This window comes from Hakea prostrata, chromosome 5 (assembly GCF_041222555.1).
Source record: "Hakea prostrata isolate BN-2017 chromosome 5, UWA_Hpros_2, whole genome shotgun sequence".
Taxonomy (NCBI): domain Eukaryota; kingdom Viridiplantae; phylum Streptophyta; class Magnoliopsida; order Proteales; family Proteaceae; genus Hakea; species Hakea prostrata.
Window position 1 is genome coordinate 30,135,786 of NC_142604.1, and position 24,704 is coordinate 30,160,489.

Sequence of the window (24,704 nt, forward strand, 5' to 3'; positions counted from 1 at the left end):
AGCGGGTATCTATTCTTGATAGTCAGCTTATTCAACTCACGGTAGTCGATGCACAAGCGCATACTACCGTCTTTCTTCTTGACAAACAAGACCGGAGCTCCCCAAGGTGACACACTAGGCTGTACGAAACCTCTATCAATGAGCTCATTCAACTGATTTTGCAACTCTCTCAACTCAGTAGGAGCCATCCTATACGGAGCTTTAGATACCGGAGCGGCACCAGGGACGAGATCAATAGAAAACTCGACATCCCTGTCTGGAGGCACTCTCGATAGATCATCAGGGAAGACATCAACAAAGTCACAGACAACCCTGACTTCATCGACTCTTTTCTCCACTTTACCCTTGCCTTCAGATGAAGCATCATCCACTAGGGCATAGACTTGCATCAGTGCGGACAGCACCTTCTTACAAACCCTTCTCTTTTCCCCCTGAAATTCTAAGACCGGACTTCCACAAATATGGAACTGAAACTTCTTTGAGGAACAAAGGAACACAGCTTTGTGGGCTGTTAACCAATCAATTCCCAAAATAACATCGAAGTCCTTCATATCAAGAATTACAAAATTGGCTTCCAAGTTCTTCTCACCAATCAACACATGACATTTAGATAACCCCTTATCTAGTTTCACAACAGGACCAGTAGGTGTACTAATCAATAAACAACTAGACAACTTCTCAGGGATTAGGTTAGTCTTCTTGATGAATGCAAATGACATGAACGAATGAGATGCACCCGTATCAAATAAGACAAATGCAGAAATAGAAGCAACTAACAATGTACCTGTAATCACTTCATGGCTTGGATCCTGCTCAACACTGGAAATACTGAAAACTCTACCGGAGGGAGGAGCAGGAGCACTCTTCACCACTGGAGCAGGCTGCTGGACAGGCCGCTTCGGACAGGCACGAGCGAAATGACCAGCTTGCTTGCAGTAGAAGCAAACAGGATTGCTGGGTCCAACAGGGGTGGCTGCAACAGAGGGCTTCTGAACAAAAGGCCTAGCACTTGCACTTGTTGGTGGTCGGTTTCCGCCATACCGTCTAAACCGGCCGGGCTGCTGAAAACCCGAGTTCTAACCTACACTCTTAAGGCTGAAAGGTAGGAGTGGGGTAGGGTGTAGGTCTCACAAAACGCCGATCATTACGATCCACCAAACCAGGGTTCCTTGGCTGCCAGGGCTTTTGCACACGTGCACTTTCCTTCTCTGTTTCTTCCAATTTCTTCGAGTTCTGCACCACTTGAGCATAGCTCACTATAGGCTGGACTGTGAGGTAAGCTTTAATGGCAGGGCACAATCCTTTGAAGAACTTCTTCGCTTTGGCGAGGTCATCCTTCGGAGAATCGGAGCAAAGAAATGAAGCTCCTCGAACTTCGTTGGTACTCCAACACAGACAGAGATCCTTGTGTAAGAACCATGAACTCAGCTTCCTTCGCATCTTTCACCGCCTCGGGAAAGTAATTCATACAAAAAACCTCTTTGAACAACTCCCAAGTTACAACTCCCGCATGCAAACCTTCCAAAACAGCCGAGTGGAGATCCACCATGCATCAGCTTCTTGTTGCAACTTCTGTTCAAAGAACAGAATCTTCCGAGCTTCCGAGCATTGCAGATGTCGGAAAGCCTTCTCCAACTCACGAAGCCACTTGTTAGGAAACAAGGGGTCCTTGGTAGCTCCGGTGAAAGTGGGTACTTGCATCTTCAGAAAACTCTCCATCAAGCGAGTATGAGGAGTTCCAGCTAAACCTCCCGCATTCAGGATGCGGCATGAGGATTCACATTAGCACCAGCTCGAGTCTCATTATGCGAGTCATGAAACCCACCAACATCTCGGTTGAACCGAGCCGCTTGTCTGCTGCATCATATTGCCCATAATATTGGCAATATCTCGGAAACTTCCAACATTCGGGGCACCAGGTATCTCATGGGTACCCTGATCAACATTAGGTATCTCACCACCTCCATGAGGTATTTCACCCCCTCCTTGACCACTGGATTCACCACGCCCACTTCTCAGAGTAACCATTCTGCAAAACTGAGAACATCAAAATACCGAATTTCGAAGTTTCAACATAAACCACAAGTCCAAATGATTTGAAAACTTAAATCATGCTCAAATATATCCATATAGTCATCAAACAATAATCCATAAGGCAAAAGTCACATTTTCCAAAAATTCAACAGTAAATGAGGTCTCTGTGACCATTGGTCGAGTGATTGGTCGATCGGGTCGATCGACCAATGAGTCGACCAATGCGATGACAATGCGAAAATTTGCATTATAAGCCTCATTTCCACATTCCAACTTCATTCTATCTTCTTCCAAAGGTGAGAGAGCTCTAGGGAAAGTCTCCAAAGGTTCTCACAAGTGTTCTTGAGGTGTTTTGGTGCTTCAACAACAACACAACAACACACAATCATCACAAACAAGGTAAATCTCTCACTCTTTCTTCCATTTTCATCTTCTCATGCTTGCATTTCAATCAAAACCATGCTTTGCTTGTATCCAATGCTAGAAATCATGCTTAGGAATGCTTAGAAACATATTCCCTAGGTTTTAAACACAATGCCATGCATAGACAACAAGTTCTAACATATTGGTGTTCATCTCGCAACGTTTTCATACCGAAATCGTTATCTTTAGAAAGATTTCGTTTTCTCTCGAACCGTTTGAAATTTTCGCACGAGATCAAATGCTACATGCTCAAGATGATATTGTAGATAGGTCCATAAAATTTGATTAAACCAATTTCAACTTTTCAAAAATCCAATTTTGACCTAAATTGCAAAATCCCCAAATTTCCTTCTTGCTGAATTTTTTGCTTTAATCCAAGTTTTCGATCGATTTTCTTCAAACAAACTTCATAGACATGAAATTCCAAGTATTGCGCACATGCTAGTATGTTCAAATCAAATTTCCCCCAAATTTGAAATTTTTCGAAAAATTACGAAAATATCCTTTTGGCTCAAATCTTAAGGTAGCACTAACTGGAATTGTCTCTTGTCTCTTTCACAAATACACACTATGCAGAGGGGAGGGCGAGGACGAGGTAGAGGTCGTGGTCGCATTGTAGGGGCACTTAGGGGGCAGAGGTCGGGGTTCCTTCGAGCCTAGACAGGAGGTTCGGAGACCGGACATGTTCGACACACCTCGGGCCGAGTTCCTGTACGAGGCCTACTTTAGTTACTGCAATATCGAGATGGGACGTCTACTTCACCTACGCCAGCTCAGAGTCTTTAGGATTCGGCAGAGATTCGACACGTTGCAGTGGACTCATCTCTTCACCGAGGATCTGCCGGTATACCAGGAGCTAGTGAGGTTGTTCTTCAGCAACCTTACCTACATAGAGGAGGCTCGAGGCCAAGGACATCCACTTAGACTTGTCCTAAGGAGCAGGGTCTTCCGGACTCAGATTCGCTTCTCCACCCGAGCACCGGCCGAGATCTTGCAGGTTCCTTACTATCCACAACGAGTGTGTGTGGATACCCGCAGGAGCAGATCCGGGACAGCCATCCGATGCCGTACGAGCTTCGCGAGATATGCTCTACGCTATGGGATAGTCGTCGATGCTTCACTCCGTGGACTAGCGGACGGATGACGGATTCTCGCACGGATTATCGGTCGCATAGTCGGCCGAAACATTATGCCGAAGGCCGGACATCACCATCGGGTCACAGTGATGGAGGCCTTAGTCATCTACCGCATCTACATGGGCTTCGAGATCGATCTCTCCTACATCATTCAGCAGGTCATGCTGGACTTGGTTCTGCGGCCTAGCATGCGGAACCTTTGCTATGGGAGGCTACCGACCTTGATCTTCGGGCATTTCGGGGTGAGTTTCGAGGATACACCGGTGGACACCGGTTCACGGGGATACTCAATCGGGACTCGGACCATTCGTCGATGAGACTGCAGCGATCGAGAGATCTCCCGGTCCCGAGGGTGAGGATGATGAGGAGTCGGAGGATGAGGATCAGGAGTCGAGGGATGGAGGAGAGGATATCGGTCCCGATAGTGATGATCAGGCCGGAGATGATGCGATATGCACGAGGCTGAGCCAGTGCATCACGAGTTTCCTTCATCACACTTCGAGGCGGGTGGCCCTTCACATGCGGTTCCGGAGACTTCAGATCTTGGGGCACAGATGAGATCGATGACTTCCATGCTAGAGAGGATGGAGGTCAAACAGGAGCAGATGTACGAGAGGATGGAGTCACGACAGAATAGGATAGAGCATCGGGTGACTCAGCTAGCGGAGGAGTTCAGAGCATACGAGAGATCGAGAAGATCACCTAGATAGACTGTACCCTAGGATTTTCATTTATGCATTTCAGATGTAATCGCTGTAAAAGCTTTTGAAATTAATGAAGTTCATTTTGTTTCACTTAATTATTGTATATTATGCACCTTTCTTTTCTTTGCATTAGTGACATTTGTTTAAGTATAATTATGGTATGTTATTCGGAAATGTTACGTTATGCTTCATAGGTTAAGTTTCTAATCCAAGTGTTCTATTATTCACTTCTAAGAGTAGAAGAGTCATTTCAGATCAATGACTCAGGAATGTTCAGTTATTGTCTTTTGTGGTTAGGATTTCCTCGAACCTTGTGCTCGATACCAATCATTCACATCCTCCCAAAGACCCCTATCCGGCATACCCGAGAGTGTGATCCACAGCCCGAAGATCAGGTATCGAGTAATCAACCTCCCACATAAACAATAACATAATCATGAACAATAATAATAAAAGTGCGGAAGATAAACCATAGATCCAATAAGGAAAGAATGAATCATATATAAATCGAGTACTAGATATAATCAGAGTGTCAAAAACAGATAAGTAAAGTGAGGCAAAATCCCACTCTACAACCAGCGGAAAAGTAGTTCTAAAAGAGAATAAGCTAGACAAAATCTAATCCCAGTAGCAAGTACAATGGGTAACTAAATTATTCTCCACTTTATAGACAACATCCCTATAAGTATAAATCTCATAAACGGCACAAGGGCGCTTCCACTCAATGGTCGGACTAAGCATCGTACGGAGGATAACCACTCGCGGGATCTTCAGTGTAATTGTTGTAACCGCAATCACCTTCCCGGAGATATGCCTCTTCGCCTTGCGCTTCTTCATAGGGACCGTCATAATATTCAAGACTGCTGCAGAATAGTCTAACAAACATTGTACAATAAAGGAATGAGTTTCAAAGAAACTCAGTAAGGCAGTTAAATCCATAATAACATAAATGGCAGGATTTCAGAGCAAACATAAATGCATTATGGTATGAGACAAGCAATGAATGAATGAATCTAACTCTATATATGCTGGTCTCTATTGGCAGACATGCTTTAAGTCATAGCACCGTACTTCTTTAGGAAGGTCTCAATCACTCATCATCAGTTGGTAATGGGTCCGGCATCCCTCGGGACATTCCATGGCTGGGGGTTAAGTCACCACTCTCTCACATCACCATTGGTCAAAGTACCGGCGCATGTCAGGGTAAAGCCTAGCCAAATGCAAGTCTTCTACTTAGTTACATCATGTCAAATCCAGATACGTCCATTCCTCGTCCCTGACGATCCTTTCCGGTATCCTTCACACTAGAGTCCTCATAGTCCCTGACTACGGACTCATCAACCCTATTGATCATCCACATATGTAAACGAGAAGCTCTCACGTCCTCTCACGGGTTGGTTACCGGTCTTGAGCGCCCGTGAGCCCAAGTCTAACCATATGCAACCCTACCAATAAATGGCCCCCAAAATGTGATTCCTGTCCCCTCACGGGTTGGTTACCGGTCTTGAGCGCCCATGAATCCCCATTGCTACCACGGGTCGTTCGGTCTCAATACCCCTCCGATTAGGGTCTGACATAACAGGACATCCTAGCCAAACACTACTAGACAATCCTAGATATGTCATCCAACAGTTTAGGAAGGTGTCCATAGGGCATCTCCGGAAACATCCCATAATATTCCCGTAGTAGTCCAAGGACAGAAGTGTCAAAAGGACACCTCTCCTTTCCAAACCATACTTAAGCATACACATGCATCAATTCATATCATCACATATATGGTAACTTCATATATGGAAAGAAATCAATAATTACAATCACTTTGTATATAATTGGTAAGTAAATCATACATGAGTCAATTCAATATGATTAAGTAATGCTACTGATATCAAGATAGTACCACAGTAGTATAACATCATAAGAATCTAATTAAAGAAATAACTTAACAAGATTCTAATATAGAAACTAAGATTTGCAATTTATGTTGTTAAAGAAGTAACCATCCTTACCTTTTATAACTCGCAAAGGAATCCTAAGAAATCAAGTAAGATCTTGGCAAACTTGAGAAGAAGGTCCTAAACAAGTGTATACAACATATTAGGAAAGATCCCTAACAGAAAAGATACCAAAACATCCAACACAGACCAATTCTGAGTTGCTGTACTCATTGGTCGAGTGGATTGATCGATCGTCCAATCGACCAATCAATCGACCAATGCAGATAAAGAGCCTAAAAAAAACAGAGTTTTAAGATATAAAATCCGAATTTGGTGGTTCAAAAGGGTACTAATCAAGGGGTAAACTACATCAGTAGTATCCTAACATATAGGGGACCTCAAAACACTAATCCAATCAAGCCATCAAGATCCAAATTAGGAAACAAAAGTTACCATAATTAGATCAACCATGGATCTTGAAGAATTCAAGATAGAAATCAAAGACAAGAACAATAGGAGAATGGATCATTGCTTCAGGTAAAGGTATCATGAAAAGCATACTTAGATCTTCAAGGAAATAGGCTTAAAAGCATAAATCTAAATAAGGAAACAAAACCTACCATATATGTAACTATCATGATTCATGAAGAAAACATGGTATGGTAGAAGAGAAACAACTAGAGATTGATAGATCATGGATCATGAAAAGAAAACACAGCAATTGACTACTAACATGATCAATATAGAAGATCCAAGGAGATCGGAATTCAAATCAGAAGTTAAACAAATACTAGATCATGGTTTGATCATGATTCCTTCAAAAGCTTGCAATGATCATGGTTAAGATCATTGTTCTAGCCATTAATCCTTAGGATGATCATGAGAGACAAGTCCAGAGATGTTTGCAACAGAGAATGCAGCATCTCCTCTACTGTCTCAACTCAAAAAGGAAAGAAAAACAGAGATGGAGGAGAAGAAGAGAGTGTAGACATATCTTTGATGCAAAAGGAGGAGTTTTGACGAAGATCCGTCAAGAAAATCACCAAGGATGCAAGGGAGATGACTTGCAGAGGTCTTTGGTTCGTTCCAAAGAGTTTGGAGGCAGCAAATACGAAGTAGACTCGAGATTGGACTTAAATAGAGCAAGCAAAACCTAATTGCCAAAGACAACACTCATTGGTCGAGTGGATTGGTCGATCGGTCCAAATCGACCAATCAGTCGACCAATGCTGACAGCAATTCCAAAACAGGGAATTGAAGACCCAGATCAAATCCAATCCTAAAGGGGTTTGCACACATAACAAGTGACTTACCTAATAGGTAGCAATGCCTTCAAACCAAGATAGAGAGCACTCCAAGTCCATCAACTAATCCGATCTTCATCAAGATTCAGTTTCCATAAATAGAACTTCATCATCAACTCTCATGGATTCAATGCCAGACACCAAGTTCTCCACTGGGATGGCCCAAAGCTGACTTCTTACTTTACTTCGGGTCATCGGACCTACAAATAACAAGGTTTCCGGGTCAAGGTTAGGGCTGGGTTTTACAATTATTATTTTCCTTCTATAAATATTACATCCCTCTTAGGTCTAGTTTACACTTGGTTTTTTCTTTAGTTTACTTTAGTTTTATGTTTTATTTTTCTCTTTAGTTTACTTTAGTCTTGCACTTTCTATTTCCTTTAGTTTGCTCTAGTTTTCTCTAGTTCTTTGATTAATTTGTGGGTTTTAGTTTTTAGATTGAATGTTTAGGAAGATTGAAGTTGTGTAATTTTTCTTTTATGCAAGTGTAATTCCTTTAGTTTTATCAATGCAATTTCAAGTTCAAATTCAAGAGGATTCGCTTTCTCTCTGGGTCTAGCAATTGCAGATCTAGTTTATTTTGGATTTGGTTGTTAGGATTGGTTGAGATTCGAATCGTTTATTCAAGTTTTGTTTGGAAGATGCAAGTAAGTAAGCTTTTTCAATAGTCTTCTCTTCCCCCTCCATTCCTGCTACTATCTACCCCTCCATATTCTTAATTTAGGATTTAAATTTCAGCATTTACTTACTGTTCTCCCTTCCCCTGGGTTCTTGATCAAAGATGCCTACAGTTGTGCCTCTCTTTGGTTAAGGTTTCCCTTTTGCTATTATTGCTTTGTTATTTCTTTCTGCAATTTCTTTGTTCGCATTATTTTTCCTGTCTTTTATTTATGCATTGGTTATGTTTGCTTTATTTTTCATTTCATTTCAATTGCATTAAATGTATGGATTAGGATCGTTGGTTTAGTTTAAGTAATTAGTTAACAAAAATTGAATTATAGGTGGCATATCTCCCTGAGATCGACCCGTTAGCTACACGATATTGTGCGCTTGCGGTTATTTTATTTTGCAAACACCTCACAACAAAGACTCACTCACAAAGACGACTCACGACGACAACTTTCAACTCAAGACTCAACCCACAACTCAACACACATATACAATACTTAAAACTGACAACTTAATTCTAACCATGACTACAACCCAAGTACAAGTCATAAACTTTAATTATTGTGTATTATTCAACCAAGATGTATTATGCTTCGTTTATTCAAGTTTCTAATCCAAGTTCTCTATTATTCACTTCTAAGAAAGTTTGAGTCACTTCTGGATCTATGACTCAAGGATGCTTCATTATTGTGTTATGTGGTTATGATTGTCCAAAAACTTGGGCTCTGATACCATCTATCACATCCCACAAAATCCACCTAGGGGTATCCTATTTGGATTACCCAGAAAAGTGATCCACAGTCCCGACGATCCAGTTTAGGAACGATCATAACCACTTAACACAATAATATAATTAAAAACAAGAACAAATCATTGTTTTCAAGTAATTTAATAACAAAAGTCAAGAAAGGACCTCAGAAGGATCACAAAAAACATCAGAGTGCGGAAAACAATATCAATAGAATAAATAATCAACATGCGAAATGAGGCAGAAATCCACTCTACAACAACAACGGAAAGTTGATCGAATAAAAGTAAAGGTTACGACCGGTTCCCAAATGAAAGGGGAATGAACTAAACTACGGTCTCAACGAATCCACTAAGAGGTCAAAAAGGGAATGGGTCAATATCCCATCGCTGGCACACAAGTACAAAAGCCGAACTGTTCCTGACAAATATCAGTCCTCGTACTGATAGTCTTCACCGACGTAGTCACCATGATCAGTAGTGTATGAGTCATCAACTTGGTCTTCATAGTGTTGACCATCATAGTCAGTAGTAGTAGTACCTGCAGTAGAGTCTAACAAAAGATGTTGCAAAAAAGAGTGAGTTCAAAAGAACTCAGCAAGGCAAGTTATTCCACAATAACATAGATACATGATGCAAAACATAGCATGATGCAAGATGATATGAAACAGATGATGCATGTATGAATCTAACTCTATGTATGCTAGTCTCTATGGTAGACATGCTTTAAGTCATAGCACCATACTTCTTTGGGTAGGTCTTAAATCACCCTTCCCTCAACCATTTAAGATATCTTGGATTCTCCGATGGTAATTGGGTCCTGCATCCCTCGGGACAATCCATAGTTGGGGTTTAAGTCACCTCTCTCTCACATCACCATTGGTATAAGTATTGGTGCATGTCATGGTAAAGCCTAGCCCAATGTAGGTCATCTACTCATCCTTATCATGTCGGATCCGGATACTTCCCCTATGGCTACAAACAACTCGGTTCGGTATCCTTCACACTAGAGTCACGTATCCTATGGCTACAACCAACTCGGACTACGGACTCATCAACCCTATTGGTCATCCACAAATAATAGACGGGAAGCTCTCACGTCCTCTCATGGGTTGGTTACCGGTCTTGAACGCACGTGAGCCCAAGCCTAGCTATTTGCAACCCTACCAATAAATGGCATCTATCGAGTATCCGCAATGTGATTTATGTCCTCTCATGGGTTGGTTACCGGTCTTGAGTGCCCACCAAACCACATTACTACCATGGGTCATTCGGTCTCAATGCCCTTCCGATTCGGGTCTGATACAATAGGGACATCCTAACCAACACTGCTAGACAAGTCCTATATATATCAGCCAATAATCCGGGAAAGCGTCGATGGGCATCTTCGGAGAACATCCCATACTATTCCCTCCGATGTCCAAGGACAGAAATGTCAATAGGGCATTCCCCAATCCCAAATCATACCTATTCAATCAAATTTCCAATTCCATCATATCATACACAAATGATACTTCATCATATAGAAAGATATATAACATAACATGATCAATCATATATGTAATTAACAAGAATGCATAGTCATGATAACCAAATAACATATAAACATGGTACTACTGTCTTAAAGTACATACAATAGTCATGTGATACTAGAATTACCACAAAAGAGGTGATTCTTCCATGTTCCAACATAGAAGCATAATTCACATAATCCATGTAATTATGGTAATAACCGTCCTTACCTTAATTCGAGATGAAGATAGTCCAAAGATCAAAAGGGAATGGTCCCAAGGATAGTACTTAGACCCTAGACAAACATAGATGCAATATTAGAAGAGAAATCAAGAAAATCGAAGGTTGAATGGATCAAATCGAACAATACGTCAATGTTGTAATCAATTGGTTGACTGATTGGTTGACTAACTTAGTCGACCAATCAGTCAACCAAGTGAACAGTGTCGGGCTGAAATGGTGTTTTTCGATCCGAAACCTATCTTCTGGAGCTCGGATCACTCCAAAATTTGGAGGGATTGATAGTAACAGTATAAGAACACTATCTAGCAAGTAATTAGCATAATCCAATGGTCTAAATAGGAATCCCCAAATTGAAACCCTAAGTTCTAAATGCAACAATCATAGTCTTCAATGAAATCAAATGCAATTGCAAGGGAAATTAGGGAATCAGCTAGGGAAAGTGTTAAGCAATAGATTACAATCAAATGCTAGCTTAAAATTAGACTTAGCATGCTTTACAATTCAGTTTAGGACAAGAATACAAGTTGCTAAGAAGAAAATCATGGAAATGCATATACAAGAATCAAAATGAAAGTAAGCATAGGTAGAAATGGAAGGGACTTATGCATTAGCAAGGAAAGAACACATGAAGTGGTGGTTGCAAGGTTGCAGCACCAACTTCATGGTTACAACAGCAAGTAAGAGAAGGGATTAGAGTAGAATAGAGAGTGAGTGAGAGAATACATACCTTGGGGATGATCAACAATGATTCTTGAAGAAGATCTTCACCAACACCAAGGAATGGCCTAAGAGGAGCCTCTCCACATTCCAAGAGAGTCACATCAATAGAATAGGGCTTAAGCTACGAAGACCACTTAAATAGAGCTCAAAAAGACCCAAAAATCAGATTTTCTCGGGCTTAATAATCCTTTGGTCGACTGGGTTGGTTGACTGGCTCAGTCGACCAAGCCAATCGACCAAGCAATGACAGTAACTTGGGGGAGGGAATTGGAGGGCTAGATTGAGTCAAAATCACTTGGGCTTTCTCCTACAAGTCAATCAACAAGTCTAGGTCAAAGAATTACATTCGAATCATGTCCGGGAGTGCATTAGGTACATCAACTAAGCTCCCCCTCTTCAAGGTGCAGTTTCTTAACAAACACTGACAATGCATCCAAGTATGGAGCACCATCATCAAACTCCAAGTGTTTCGGGTCAAACACCATGTCTTCTATAGAGAGGGCCCACAAAGACTTCTTCCTTCACTTCGGGACATTGGATCTACCCTAAGGGAAAGGTCTGACATGTCTTCCTAAGACTTTCAAAGATAGTAATACTAAAGTCAAGGTCCAACATCAAGGTCTAACATTAAACAAGTCTTTCTTCACCCAAACAGATAGGGTGTCCTAGCTAGGTTTGGGCTGGATTTCACATTTGGAGTTATTACTTCAGGACATGCCAACCACCTATGCCGAATTGGTGCAAAGGTGCCAAAAGTAGGCAGAAGTGGCCGAGATTCTAGATGTGCGCTAGGGGGAAACAAAGACCTTCACCAAAGAATAGATGGCTCCTAAAAGAATGCAGAGGCCTAAGCAGCCCAATCATGATCGAGCAAGAAAGCCCCACTCGGCATGGAGGCAACGTTCTCCCAACCAAAGCGAGTATACACCTTTGAATACTCCTCGGTCGGAGATTCTGAACATCATAAAAAATCAAGATATTATGAAATGGCCACCAAAGGTCATATCCATATCTGGAGAGCGTAACATGGAGAAGTATTGCCATTTTCATAAAGATTACGGGCATTACACCAATGAGTGCAAGCACCTGAAGGCTGATATTGAGAGATTGATATCCCAGGGGCATCTCTCCAGTTTTATCAAAGGGCGACAGACTGGTCCGAGAGTAGCTGTTGAGAAAAGAGAAAGTTCGGTAAGCCAAGAAAGACGGGTCAAGGTTCCCAAGTCAAAGAAGGGAAAGTTGGTGATCGATGCTAGCCAATCTCCTATCCTAACCCGAACCGGAGTCCCTCCGAAAGCTGAAGGCCAAGTCCAAATTCGTCGGGACTGAAGAGACACAGAAACGGAAGAGGCCGAATGGTGAAAGTTCGATTACCTTCGATGATGAAGACAAAAGAGGTGTATGTACACCTCATGATGATGCCATAATAATCAAGGTGGAGATTGGATGTCAGGAAGTGCATAGAGTGAGTATTGGTCGATACAGGATCTTCCGCAGATCTTTTGTCATACAAAGCTTATCAAAAACTAAAAGTTGAGAAGGACTTAATGGAGCCATTGTCTACGCACCTGTATGGTTTTGCTAGGTCGTCAACCATAGCCAAAGGATCAGTTCAACTGAACCTTTCGGTTGGAAATTTCCCCAAGGAAACTACTATTTGGGTGAATTTCCTAGTGTTTCGGGAGCTTCCGGCTTATAATGTCATTCTCGGCAGGCCATCCCTAACAAAGCTAGGTGTGGTAGTCTCAACAAATCATATGAGGATCAAATTCCCAACTGATAAGGGAATTGTTTTGATCAGGTATCTTCTAATCAATGAATCTCTCGACAGTGCTATGTGGCGTATCTGAAGGACAAGGATGGCCCAAAGAAGGCCATGGCATTACCGATTGAGGTACGAGACAATCGGGATGAAGAAGAGATGCAAAGGCCTGAGCCGGTGGAGAAGTTGGAACGAATCCAGCAGGATCTTGATGATGAAAAAAGAACAACTCATATTGGATCCAAACAACTGGAGGAATTCAAGTCAGAACTAAAGGATTTCCTTCGGGAAAATAAGGATGTATTCGAATGGTCTGCTGAAGACATGCCAGGAATAGATTGAAAGGTAGTAGAACACAAGCTTTGGATAGATCCGAAGGCCAAACAGTGATCCAGAGGAGAAGAAACTTTTCAATGGAAAAGCACGAGCCTATCAGAGGCGAAGTTGAGAAATTAAAGAATTCAGGGTTCATCGAGCTTATTGAATGCTCGACCTGGCTGGCCAATGTGGTAATGGTCAAAAAGGCAAACAGGAAATGCAGGATGTGTACTGATTACACAAACCTCAACAAGTCTTGCCCGAAGGACTGTTATCCCTTACCCCTGATAGATCTCTTGATAGATGCCACAACAGGATATGAGACCCTGAGTTTCATGGATGCCTATTCGGGGTATAACCAGATCCTAATGAGTCAAGAGGATGAAGAGTTCACTGCTTTCATGACCGATCGTGAAAGTCTCTACTACAAAGTCATGTCGTTCGGCTTGAAGAATGCGGGGGCTACTTATTAGAGAGCAATGAACAAGATTTTCAAGGATCTGATCGGGAAGAATATGGAGGCTTATGTGGATGATATGTTAGTAAAGAGCGTGGCACGTTTGGGGCATATTGCTGATCTAGCAGAGGTATTTTCGGTGCTATGAAAATACCAAATGAAGCTAAACCTGGAGAAGTGCGAGTTCGGCATATCCTCGGGAAAATTCTTGGGGTTTATGGTATCTCAAAGGTGAATAGTGGCTAACCCAGCCAAAAGACAAGCCTTGATTAACATGGAGCCTCCAAAAGACCGTTCGGGATGTGCAATGCCTAATAGGAAGAGTAGCTGCACTGAACCGCTTTATATCACAGTCGGGAGAGAAGTGTCTTCCTTTCTTCAAAGCTCTAAAAGACTTGAGGGGGAGCAAGGAGGCCCGATGGACTGACGAGTGCCAAAAGGCGTTCGAGAACTTGAACAAAACACTCGGCAAACCACCTCTCTTATCCCGACCGAAGAAAGGAGAAGCATTAGAAGTCTATTTGGCGACGTCTCGCTCGGCTGTGAGTGCAGTTCTCGTTCGAGAAAAGGAAAGAAAGCAATGGCCAATCTATTACATTAGCATGTGCTCCTTCATGCAGAAACACGGTACTCCCAAATCGAGAAACAAGCGTTGGCCCTCATGATGGCGGCCAGGAAATTAAGGCCATATTTCCAAGCACATCCTATCGAGGTGTTAACTACTTTCCCTTTGAAAAAGGTTTTGCATAAGCTTGATCTGTCTGGAAGAATGGCGGCATGGTCGGTTGAACTAGGGGAATTCCAAGTAAATTTCAAACCCCGTATGGCAATTAAGGCTCAGGCACTGGCGGATTTTGTCGTGGAAACTACAAGTCTGATGGAAGAAGAAACTGAGCTGAGTATCCCAACCATGTGGGAGGTTTATGTTGACGGTTCGAGCAATAAGCATGGGGCTGGAGCGGGAGTCTTACTCAAGAGTCCAGCAGGTTTTATCATTCGATATGCCTTGAGGTTTGCTTTTGAAGCAAGCAACAATGAAGAAGAATATGAGACTTTGATAGCTGGACTCCCTTTGTATAAAGCCCTAGCAATAGCTGATGTAACTATCTTTAGTGACTCACAGCTTATTGTCAATCAAGTGCAAGGAGAGTACGGTGTCAAGGAGCCCCGATTATAGAAATATCTAGAAATCGTGCAGGCATTACGAAAGGAATTCAAAGATCTAAAAGTATGCCAAATCCTGAGGAAGAAGAATACAATGGCGGATGAACTCTCAAGATTGGCTAACGCCAAAGAAAAGACGCCCAAGCCTTTGGTTTATATAGAAGAGTTAGCACTCCCGAGCAATTAGGAAAAGGAGGTATCCTATATCAAAACTGAGCACTGCTAGATGGACCCAATTGTCGAGTACCTTCAGGATGACAAGTTGCCAGAGGACGCAAAAGAGGCCAGGATGGTTCGGGTACGAGCATTAAGATTCACCATGCAAAATGGAAGGTTGTACCAAAGGTCTTATGCTAGGCCACTCCTTAAATGTTTGGGGCTAGAAGGATTGAGAATTGCTTTAGTAGAAGTTCACGAGGGGATTTGCGGAGCACATATGGGCAGTCGAGCCTTGGCTCACAAAATCCTCAAGCTTGGGCTATATTGGCCAAAAATTCAAGAAGCTGCAATGGAATATGTTCGTCGTTGCAACAATTTTCAAATTCATGCTACAGTATCAAAAAGGCCTGCAAAAACCCTGACCTCAATTCTTGATCCCATCCCATTTGCGATGTGCGGAATTGATATTATGGGTAAATTCACCAAAGCATCAGGCGGTCGGGAGTATCTTATTGTGGCAATCAACTATTTCACAAAGTGGGTAGAGGCAAACCCTCTGGCGGCAATTACTGAAAAGTGGGTGGAAAAGTTCGTACTAGAATCTATCATTCATAGGTTTGGGATCCCAAAAATCATTGTCACCGATCACGGTACACAATTTGACAATCCATAGTTCGAGCAGTTCTGTAGCACTTACTTGATCGAGCACCGAATGTCATCAGTAGCAATTTCCTCAAAGCAATGGTCAGGTGGAGGTCACAAATTGAACGTTACTAGACGGAATAAAGAAAAGACTCGAATCTAACAAAACTTTATGCGTTGAAGAGTTACAAAACGTTCTTTGGGCATACCGAACCACGGTTCGAACTCCCTTCAAATTGGCATATGGATCTGAAGCATTGGCACCCGTGGAGATAATGGCGGAAACACTTCGAGAAAGAGAATTTGAGGAGAAGGCAAATGAATAGGGACTACTAGACAGCCTTGAGTTGTTGGATGAAGTTCGGACAAGAACTGTTGCCCGAACTCAACACTACCAACGGAGGATAGCATTGCATTATAACTCTCGAGTAAAGCAATGCGAATACCGATCGGGAGATTTGGTTTTAAGGACACTTTGGCTTCAGACCCACGCCACAAAAAGAAGCTAGATCCTTCATGGGAAGGACCGTATATGATAGTTAACCCGGTCAGTTTGGGAGCATACAAGTTAAAGAATATAGTTACTGAGCGAGAACTAGATCGGTCGTGTAATGCAAGGCATTTAATGAAATATTATCCGTAGGGATTTAACATTTTCCTTTCTAATGTAGCGTCTTCAGCTTATTCAATGCAATTTCAAATTTCAGACACCAAATCTTTTGATTGGGGGCAGCATATCAGTACATGAACGATGTTAGTGTTAAATCAAAAGGCTTTGGTTTAAAACCCGAATGAGACCTTCGAACGCCTATAAAAATTCTACAGAATTTATAAAGGTAAAAGGCTTCAGTTTAAAACCCAAGTGAGACCTTCGAAAGCTTAAAGATTCTCAAAATTTATAAAGGTAAAAGGTTCTTTAAAACCCAAGTGAGCTAAGATTTTTAAGGAAATTGCTCGGAAGTAAGACGCTTGCGGAAAAGACCTGGAAGACAGAAGAATTCTTAGGAATCTCTAGGTAAAGGCATCGGTTTGAAACCCGAGTGGGACCTTCAAAAGCTTAGAAGAATTCTCAGGAGTCTCTAAGTAAAGGCATCGGTTTGAAATCCGAGTGGGACCTTCGAAAGCTTAGAAGAATTCTCAAAAATCTCTAAGTAGAGCATCGATTTAAAAACCGAGTGGGACCTCTGAAAGCTTGGCGGAATTCTCAAGAATCCCTAAGTAGAGGCTTCGGTTATGACCGAATAAAATTTTTTCAATACTTCTATTCCGACCGACTAAAAGGAAAAATTCTAAGGAATTTTACAGAAGAAGGCTTCGGTTAGAAACCCGAACAAGACCTCCAAACACCAAGAAATTGGAAGGATTAAAGGATAATTCTTTATTTCTTTAATGACCAGAAGGGGCCAACCTTTACAAAATTAAAAGTGTTCCTCTTGAAGGATATGTGAAACAACAGTTGTCAAGACCAGTTTCTTCGTTCGGTCAAAATGGTAAATTTTGAGTCTCATCATCGGTGATTGTGAAGAGTTCCGTAAGCTTCCATTTGGCGAAGGAGAGTCGGGAAGAAAAACCGAAGCAAGATCCCTCACCCTCGGTGGTTGCGAAGAGTTCCGTAAGCTTCCATTTGTCGAAGGAGAGTCGAGAAGAAAAACTGAAGCAAGATCCCTCGTCCTCGGTGATTGCGAAGAGTTTGGTAAGCTCCCACCTACAAAAGGTCGGGAGGAACGATGCAATTCCATACCCTTCGTCTAGCTTTCCCTGGGAGGACTGTGAAGAGTTTCGTAAGCTTCCCCCAAGTAAAAGCAAGAAGGATGAAGAACGGGAGGAATGACGAACTCTAGGTTTCGTCCTCTTTGCCCTTTTTGACCAATGAGGAAGCCTGATCCTTAGCCAGGTTGATGTTTGGGACAAGCTCTTCATAGATCACTTCCCTAAAGGGAGATAAAGGAAGAGAATCATCAAGATAGAGCATTATATTCGGATCTAGAGCAGGCAGGTCCACCACGTCTTCAGCCTAGTCAGGAGGAGGGAGTTGCAGCTTTTCAAATACTTCGGGATGACAGTGTATTTGGTAAGGAGCCGTATCAAAGTTTGGATCCCTTTTTGAATCGACTTCCAAACCTCATTCTGACCATCTCGATAAGCCTACATATTATAGATATTCAATATATCATCAAAAGGCTTACTGTGCAAATATTTGAAGATGCAAGCCCTTTGAACTTCGACGAGAATATGTTTGGGTTTAGAAGGAACTGCCTGCCTTTGGAGTTCGATGATCTTCACTGCAGATTCCTTCAGCTCTCCCAAGAGCTTCCCAACTTCCCGCTCTAAGCTACGGATGCTCCCCTTAGCAACATCCAGGGCCGAGGAAAGCTGCCCGATCTCGGTATTCTTCACTCTGGCCACATCCCAGAGCCTATCCCGAAGGCGTTCAATCTCAACGTCTTTTGCTTTGGCTTCCTCCCGAAGCTTGGAAAGATCGGAATGTAATCTCCTGATCCAAAAGGCTGACTCCACTTGTTTGTGGAAATTATCAGCAGTACTCCTGCAACATTACAAGAGTTATTCGAAAATTAAAGACATTCTAGAAGGAAAGGAGATGAAAAGACAGACTCACATTACTAATGAGTTCACGAAGGCTTCATTGGGAATAGCGTTGAAGGCTCTGCTTTCTGCGGTTATTTGAGCAAAGGTACACCATTCCAACGCCTTTTCAAAGTTGCACGTCACAAAGTTAGACCTCTTCAACAAGCAAGAAGGCATTTACACTTCATCATCGGAACGAGGATGTTTTCTCCTAGAAGCAACACCCACGGCCTCTTGGAAAATCTCCCGATTCTCCTTCATTGGGGGTAGGCACAAGATGCGTAGGGACTTCCACAACTAAAGGGGATTTAGCCAAAGATGCTGGGGCTTCAGGTAGTGCCCTAGGGATCGGGACATCTGAAGAGGGAACCACGCTTTCCTCTTCAGACCGAACGATCCTTTTTTCAGCCGAAGTGACCTTCTTGGTGGCCTTGGCCTGAACAGCATCAAGGTTATACCTTGGAGGCATTGAAAAGAAAGAGCAAGCATTCTCTTCAAAATACAGAATCTAAAACCCTAGAATCTACAAGGCGATCAGAAGGGAAATCAAAAGGAAGATTCAAGTCTCCTCCCGAAAACACTCATGAGAGACTCTTTGACGTCAGAAGAAGAGATTCCAATGACAAGACAGTGATTCTAGAGCCTGCTACCTCAAGTAACGAAGTGACAGAACCAATGCCTTGGAGTTTCTCAGAGGGAAGAAATCAAAAAGTCATAACAAAAGAAAAAGAAGAAGGAGAAACTTACTTGTCCAGAGTCCTTCTACAAATCTCCAGCTAGAAATGCGAAAGCAAAGAGAGTTGCAAAGAACTTTCAGACTTCAAGCACTGCTGCATTTGCAAAGGACATAAACAAGGTTCGAAGTCCAGCGAAGGGGTTTAAATAACCTCAGGAAGTAGTGCGAAGAGGTGTGACTCAGTCGAATCAAGGGCCAAGGAAGAGTGACGGTTCAAATACCGATCATTGAATCCAAGATCAACAGCTAGAAATCAATGACTCTTTGGATTTGACGTGAGAGAGTTAGAGCCGTCACAAGCGTCTACGTGGAACGTTAAACGCCACTTACGAAGGAGCACAGCTTGAGAAGCGAACCATCGCCCAAGTGCAATAAATGCAAAGGGACTTTCTAATTTCTTGGGAAGGTTAACCCAGAAATAAATACAAGAAAACGTTTGGTTTTCTCCAGAAGAATTGTGCCAAACGCAGTACTCGCAAAATTGGAATAAATAAAGGTTGATTAATAAGATTAGGAAAACTCAAAGTTCTCCTAGGCGGGCTTCAAGTAAAAACTGAATAAGACCCTCACCGAGTGAGACTTCCTAACGACGAAGCATCGGTTTGCACCGAATGAGACTTCCAAAGGACGAAGCATTGGTGTGCATTGAGTGAGACTTCCTAACAACGAAGCATCATTTTGCACCGAATGAGACTTTCGAAGGACGAAGCATCGGTTTGCACCGAGTGAGACTTCCGAAGGACAAAGCATTGGCTTGTCCCGAAAGCCAGTTTCAATCAAGATTCGGCAAAGCTCTGAAGGAAACATAGGCAATACCTGACTGAATCATTGAAGAATAAAGCTTTCACATTCTGGATATTATCGAAAGGGAATCCCACGAACCAATCGTGATTATAAATGCGAATTTCTAAAGACAAGGAATTAGGGTCTTTTCATTACATCATGAAGCGGCCATAGGGGGCCAACCTTACAAAAAAAAAAAAGAAGAAGAAAAAACTTTCACTTTGGTGCAGGTTCATGAACTGGCGTGGTTGAAGGATCCACGGATGAGGCTTGCTCCCGAAGGTTCTAAATTTTGCCAACCATTTTAGTATCAGGAAGAGGTGGAGAGTCACTGAGATATAAATCAATGTCCGGATCGGCCAGATAAGGAGCCCACTCGGGAGGAGGCATTAGAAGCTTCTCAAACACTTCAAAGTGACAAATTTCCTGGAAGGGAGTAGTGTCGAAGGAAGGGTTAGCCAAGAGAATGGCCTTCCACTCGTCATTTTGCCCTTCCCGATAAGCTTGAGTGTTGTAGGGGATCATCAAGTTACTGAAAGGAACAATGTTCAGATATTTATGAACGCAAGCTTTCTGAAGATCCTGGGAAAGATGTTCGGGCTAGGAGGGGATGACCATTTTCTGAAGATCTTCCTTTTCTTTGGCCAGAACATCAACCCTCTTGCCATACTTAGCAGAGATTCCTTCATGACTCTTTAACTCATGAGTCAAGGCTCCGATTCGGCTATTAGCCATGTGAAACCCAGCCCTAACCTTGACCCGGAAACCCTGTTGTTTGTAGGTCCGACAACCCGAAGTATCCATGAGTGTTGATGTCATTTCAATAGAAGACTTGGTGGCTAGCTTAGAATCCATGAGTGTGGATGTCAGTGTTCCATTTATGGAAACTGCATCCTGATGAAGATGGAATTAGTTGATTGACTTGGAGTACCCTTTGGCTTGATTCGAAGGCATTTCTACCTACTAGGTAAGTCACTTAATGTGTGTGCAAAATCCCTTTATGTTTGGACTTGATCTGAGCCTTCAATTCCACATTTTTAACTTGCTGTCCTGATTGGTCGACTCATTGGTCGACTGGGCCAGTAGACCAATCAAATCGACCAATGAGATCTAATTTTTCTAATTAGGTATTTGGTTGCTCTATTTAAGTCCAATCTCTAGTCTACTTCGTATTTTCTGCCTCAAAACTCTTTGGAACGTACCCGAGCCCTCTGCAAATCATCTCCCTTGCATCCTTGGTGATTTTCTTGACGGATCTTTGTCAAATCTCGTGCTTTTTCACAAAAAGGTATGTGATCATCCTCTTCTATGTTTCATCTTTGATTCTTCATTACTTTTCTTTCCTTTTCTGATTGAGGACAGTACAAGTGAGGTTGTATCCCCTTTGCAACTATCATTATACTCATTCCCTCTCTTTTCCTAAGGATCTAAAGCTTGGAGGATGATCTTCATCAAGATCATCACTCGCTTTTGAAGTAAAACATGTATTCATTTACTTTCCTTATCTAGATTCATGTTCTTCAGTCTTAGGTCTGTTTTTCTTGAGGATCTATGCATGATTTTCATGATTTCTTTATCACAATCAGTTATCCATCATCCTATTGTTCTTGTCCATGATTTTACTATGAATTCTTCAAGAACCATGATTGATCTAATATGGTAACTTTTGTTTCCTAATTTGTAACTTGAAGACTTGATATGATTAGTGTTTTGAAGCCCTCTATATACTAGTATACTGCCATTGTAGTTTTCCCCCTTGTTTAGTACCCTTTTGAACCACCAAATTCGGTTCTATATTCTTAAATCTCTGATTTTGAAGGCCACTGTCTCTGTTGGTTGACTCATTGGTCAACCGAGGCAGTAGACCAAGTCAATCGACCAATGAGTACAACAACCTCATATTTGGTCTGTTTTGGATGTTTTGATATCTTTCCTTCTAGGTATCTTTCCTAATATGTTATATATACTTGTTTAGGACTTTCTTCCCAAGTTTAGTCAAGGTCTTGCTTGATTCCCTAAGATCCTTTGCGAGTTATATAAGGTAAGGATGGTTATTTCCTTAATTACATAGACGGCATGAATCTAGTTTCTATATTTGAATCTCTTTGGTTTATTTCCTTAATTAGATTCTTACAATGATATACTACTGTTGTACTGTCTTGATTTCAGTAGCATTACTTGTTTATGTAACTTAACTCATGTATGATTTACTTACCAATTATATGCAAGTTGTATGTTATTATTGATTTCTTTCTATATAAGAAGTTACCTTATACGTGATGTTATGGATTCATGTTTGTGAATGATTAAGTATGGTTTGGAAAGGGGAGGTGTCCTTTTGACACTTCTGTCCTTGGACAACTACGGGAATAGTATGGGATGTTTCCGGAGATGCCCTTTGGACACCTTCCTAAACTGTTGGATGACATATTTAGGGTTGTCTAGTAGTGTTTGGCAAGGATGTCCCGTTATGTCAGACCCTAATCGGAGGGGTATTGAGACCGAACGACCCGTGGTAGCAATGGGGATTCATGGGCGCTCAAGACCAGTAACCAATCCGTGAGAGGACAGGAATCACATTGTGGATACTTGAAAGAGGCCATTTGTTGGTAGGATTGCATATGGATAGACTTGGGCTCATGAGCGCTCAAGATCGATAACCAATCCGTGAGGGGACGTGAGAGCTTCCCGTTTACCATATGTGGATAACCAATAGGGTTGATGAGTCCGTAGTCAGGGACTATGAGGACTCTAGTGTGAAGGATACCGGAAAGGATCACCAGGGGCGAGGAATGGACGTATCTGGATTTGACTTGATGTAACTAAGTAGAAGACTTGCATTTGGCTAGGCTTTGACCCTGACATGCGCCAGTACTTAGACCAATGGTGATGTGAGAGAGTTGTGACTTAACCCCCACCCATGGAATATCCCGAGGGATGAAGGACCCATTACCAACTGATGATGAGTGAATGAGACCTTCCTAAAGAAGTATGGTGCTATGACTTAAAGCATGTCTGCCAATAGAGACCAACATACATAGAGTTAGAATCATATGCATCATGTGTTTCATATCATATAGCATGTTACGTTACTTTGAATTCCTGCTACTTATGTTGTTATGGATTAACTACCTTACTGGGTTTCTTTAAAACTCATTCCTTTTTGTATATTATCTTTTGTTAGATTACTCTACAGGTATTGATGACTATGAAGGTCAATACGAGGAAGTGCAAACTGAATAGGCGTACTTCACGCAAGGTGCTAGCGACCATGAAGATTACATTGAGGATTCCTCGAGTGGTTTTACTTGTTACCAGGATTAGCCCTACTGTGGAGTGGGAACGTCTGAGTGTCATTGATGAAGTCTATGTTTATGAAGACATTCTCTATAAAGCAGAATAGACTTTAGTTTAGCTTGTTTTATCTTTCTTACTTATCTTAGAAACATTTGTAATCTTTCTTTTGACTTATGATCTACTTTCCGCTGGTTGTAGAGTGGAATTCCGCCTTACTTTCTTTTTTTTTTTTTCACCCTTTTTTTTTTTTTTTTTCTTTTTTTCCCCCGTATTTCTAACCCGAGATCCGTATTCCAGGTCCGAGAACCCGAAGGTCTAGTCGAGTGAACTTGTGGAGTATCCGGATTGAAGCCCATGATCCATACCCAGACCCATGGATCTAGATCCTTTTTCTGAAGAGTCTGTCTTGGCTGGAGCGGGGATTTCCGGAAGTCAGATGTTGTTCAGAGATGTTCGGAATGAAGGTAAGATCTCCCCCATCTCCTATTTAGGGCTAGGTTGGCCTTGGGTATCAGCCCCTAGTAAAAGCACCCTTGTATGGCAAATTACATGGGGGCGGTTACTAGTGGCGGTCGCTTAACCCAAGCGACCGGCCCAAGCGACCGCCCGGTCTGTTTTCGGAGATTTTGCCCTATTTTGCCCCCAGACTTCTATAAAAGGCAACCTCCGTCTCACTAACGATTACTTTATTCGTGGTTTCTTATTTGGGAGTTTAGACGGCTGCGGGGAAGATCTGAAAGAGTCTCTGGAGTACTGACAGTGGCTTGGAAGATCAGTTCTCTTCTTCTCTGGCTTTCTGGTGCGAGGTATTGAACTAACCCTTCGTTCTCTACTCTCTTTTCTCCGTTAGATTGGTTTTACCCTTTTTCCCTCGTCTCTCGTGATTACCCCTTGGATATTCTTTACCTCTTTATTAATCTACTTGAGATGGAATAACCGTAAACGAAACCCTACTTCCGTGAGATGGTAAATCCAATCAAGGAGAGGGTTAGGGGTAATCTATTGATGTTAGTGGATTGTTTTCTCTTACCCTTTTGGCTTAGGGAGTGTTTAATTCGAGACTTAGGATGAGATTACTCGAAAACCGGATTGAAATCGAGTAATCAGAAGCCTGAGTTTCCGATTGAAACTCACTGTTTTTGGGGCGGTCACTAGTGGCGGTCGCTTAACCTAAGCGACCGGCACAAACGACCGGCTGGTAAACAGTGACCAATTGGATTTCAGTTCTGATTCAAATTGATTTATGTGACTTATATATTCTAATAACCCTGTGTTTAGGTGATTACTTGTTTAAAAGAAAAGTCTACTAATAGTTACTGGATTCCATTTTACGGACGTTTCAGTTATATGCAAGTAAGGACAGTCTATCTTATC

At 42.1% G+C, this 24,704-nt stretch overlaps 1 protein-coding gene across 1 annotated transcript; it reads left to right on the forward strand.

Moving 5' to 3' along the window:
- Positions 1-14,627: 14,627 nt before the first annotated feature.
- Positions 14,628-15,140, forward strand: LOC149015801 (uncharacterized). The gene has a single exon (XM_089156596.1). It carries the CDS (start codon positions 14,628-14,630, stop codon positions 15,138-15,140), a length of 513 nt encoding a protein of 170 aa, XP_089012722.1.
- Positions 15,141-24,704: the final 9,564 nt, after the last annotated feature.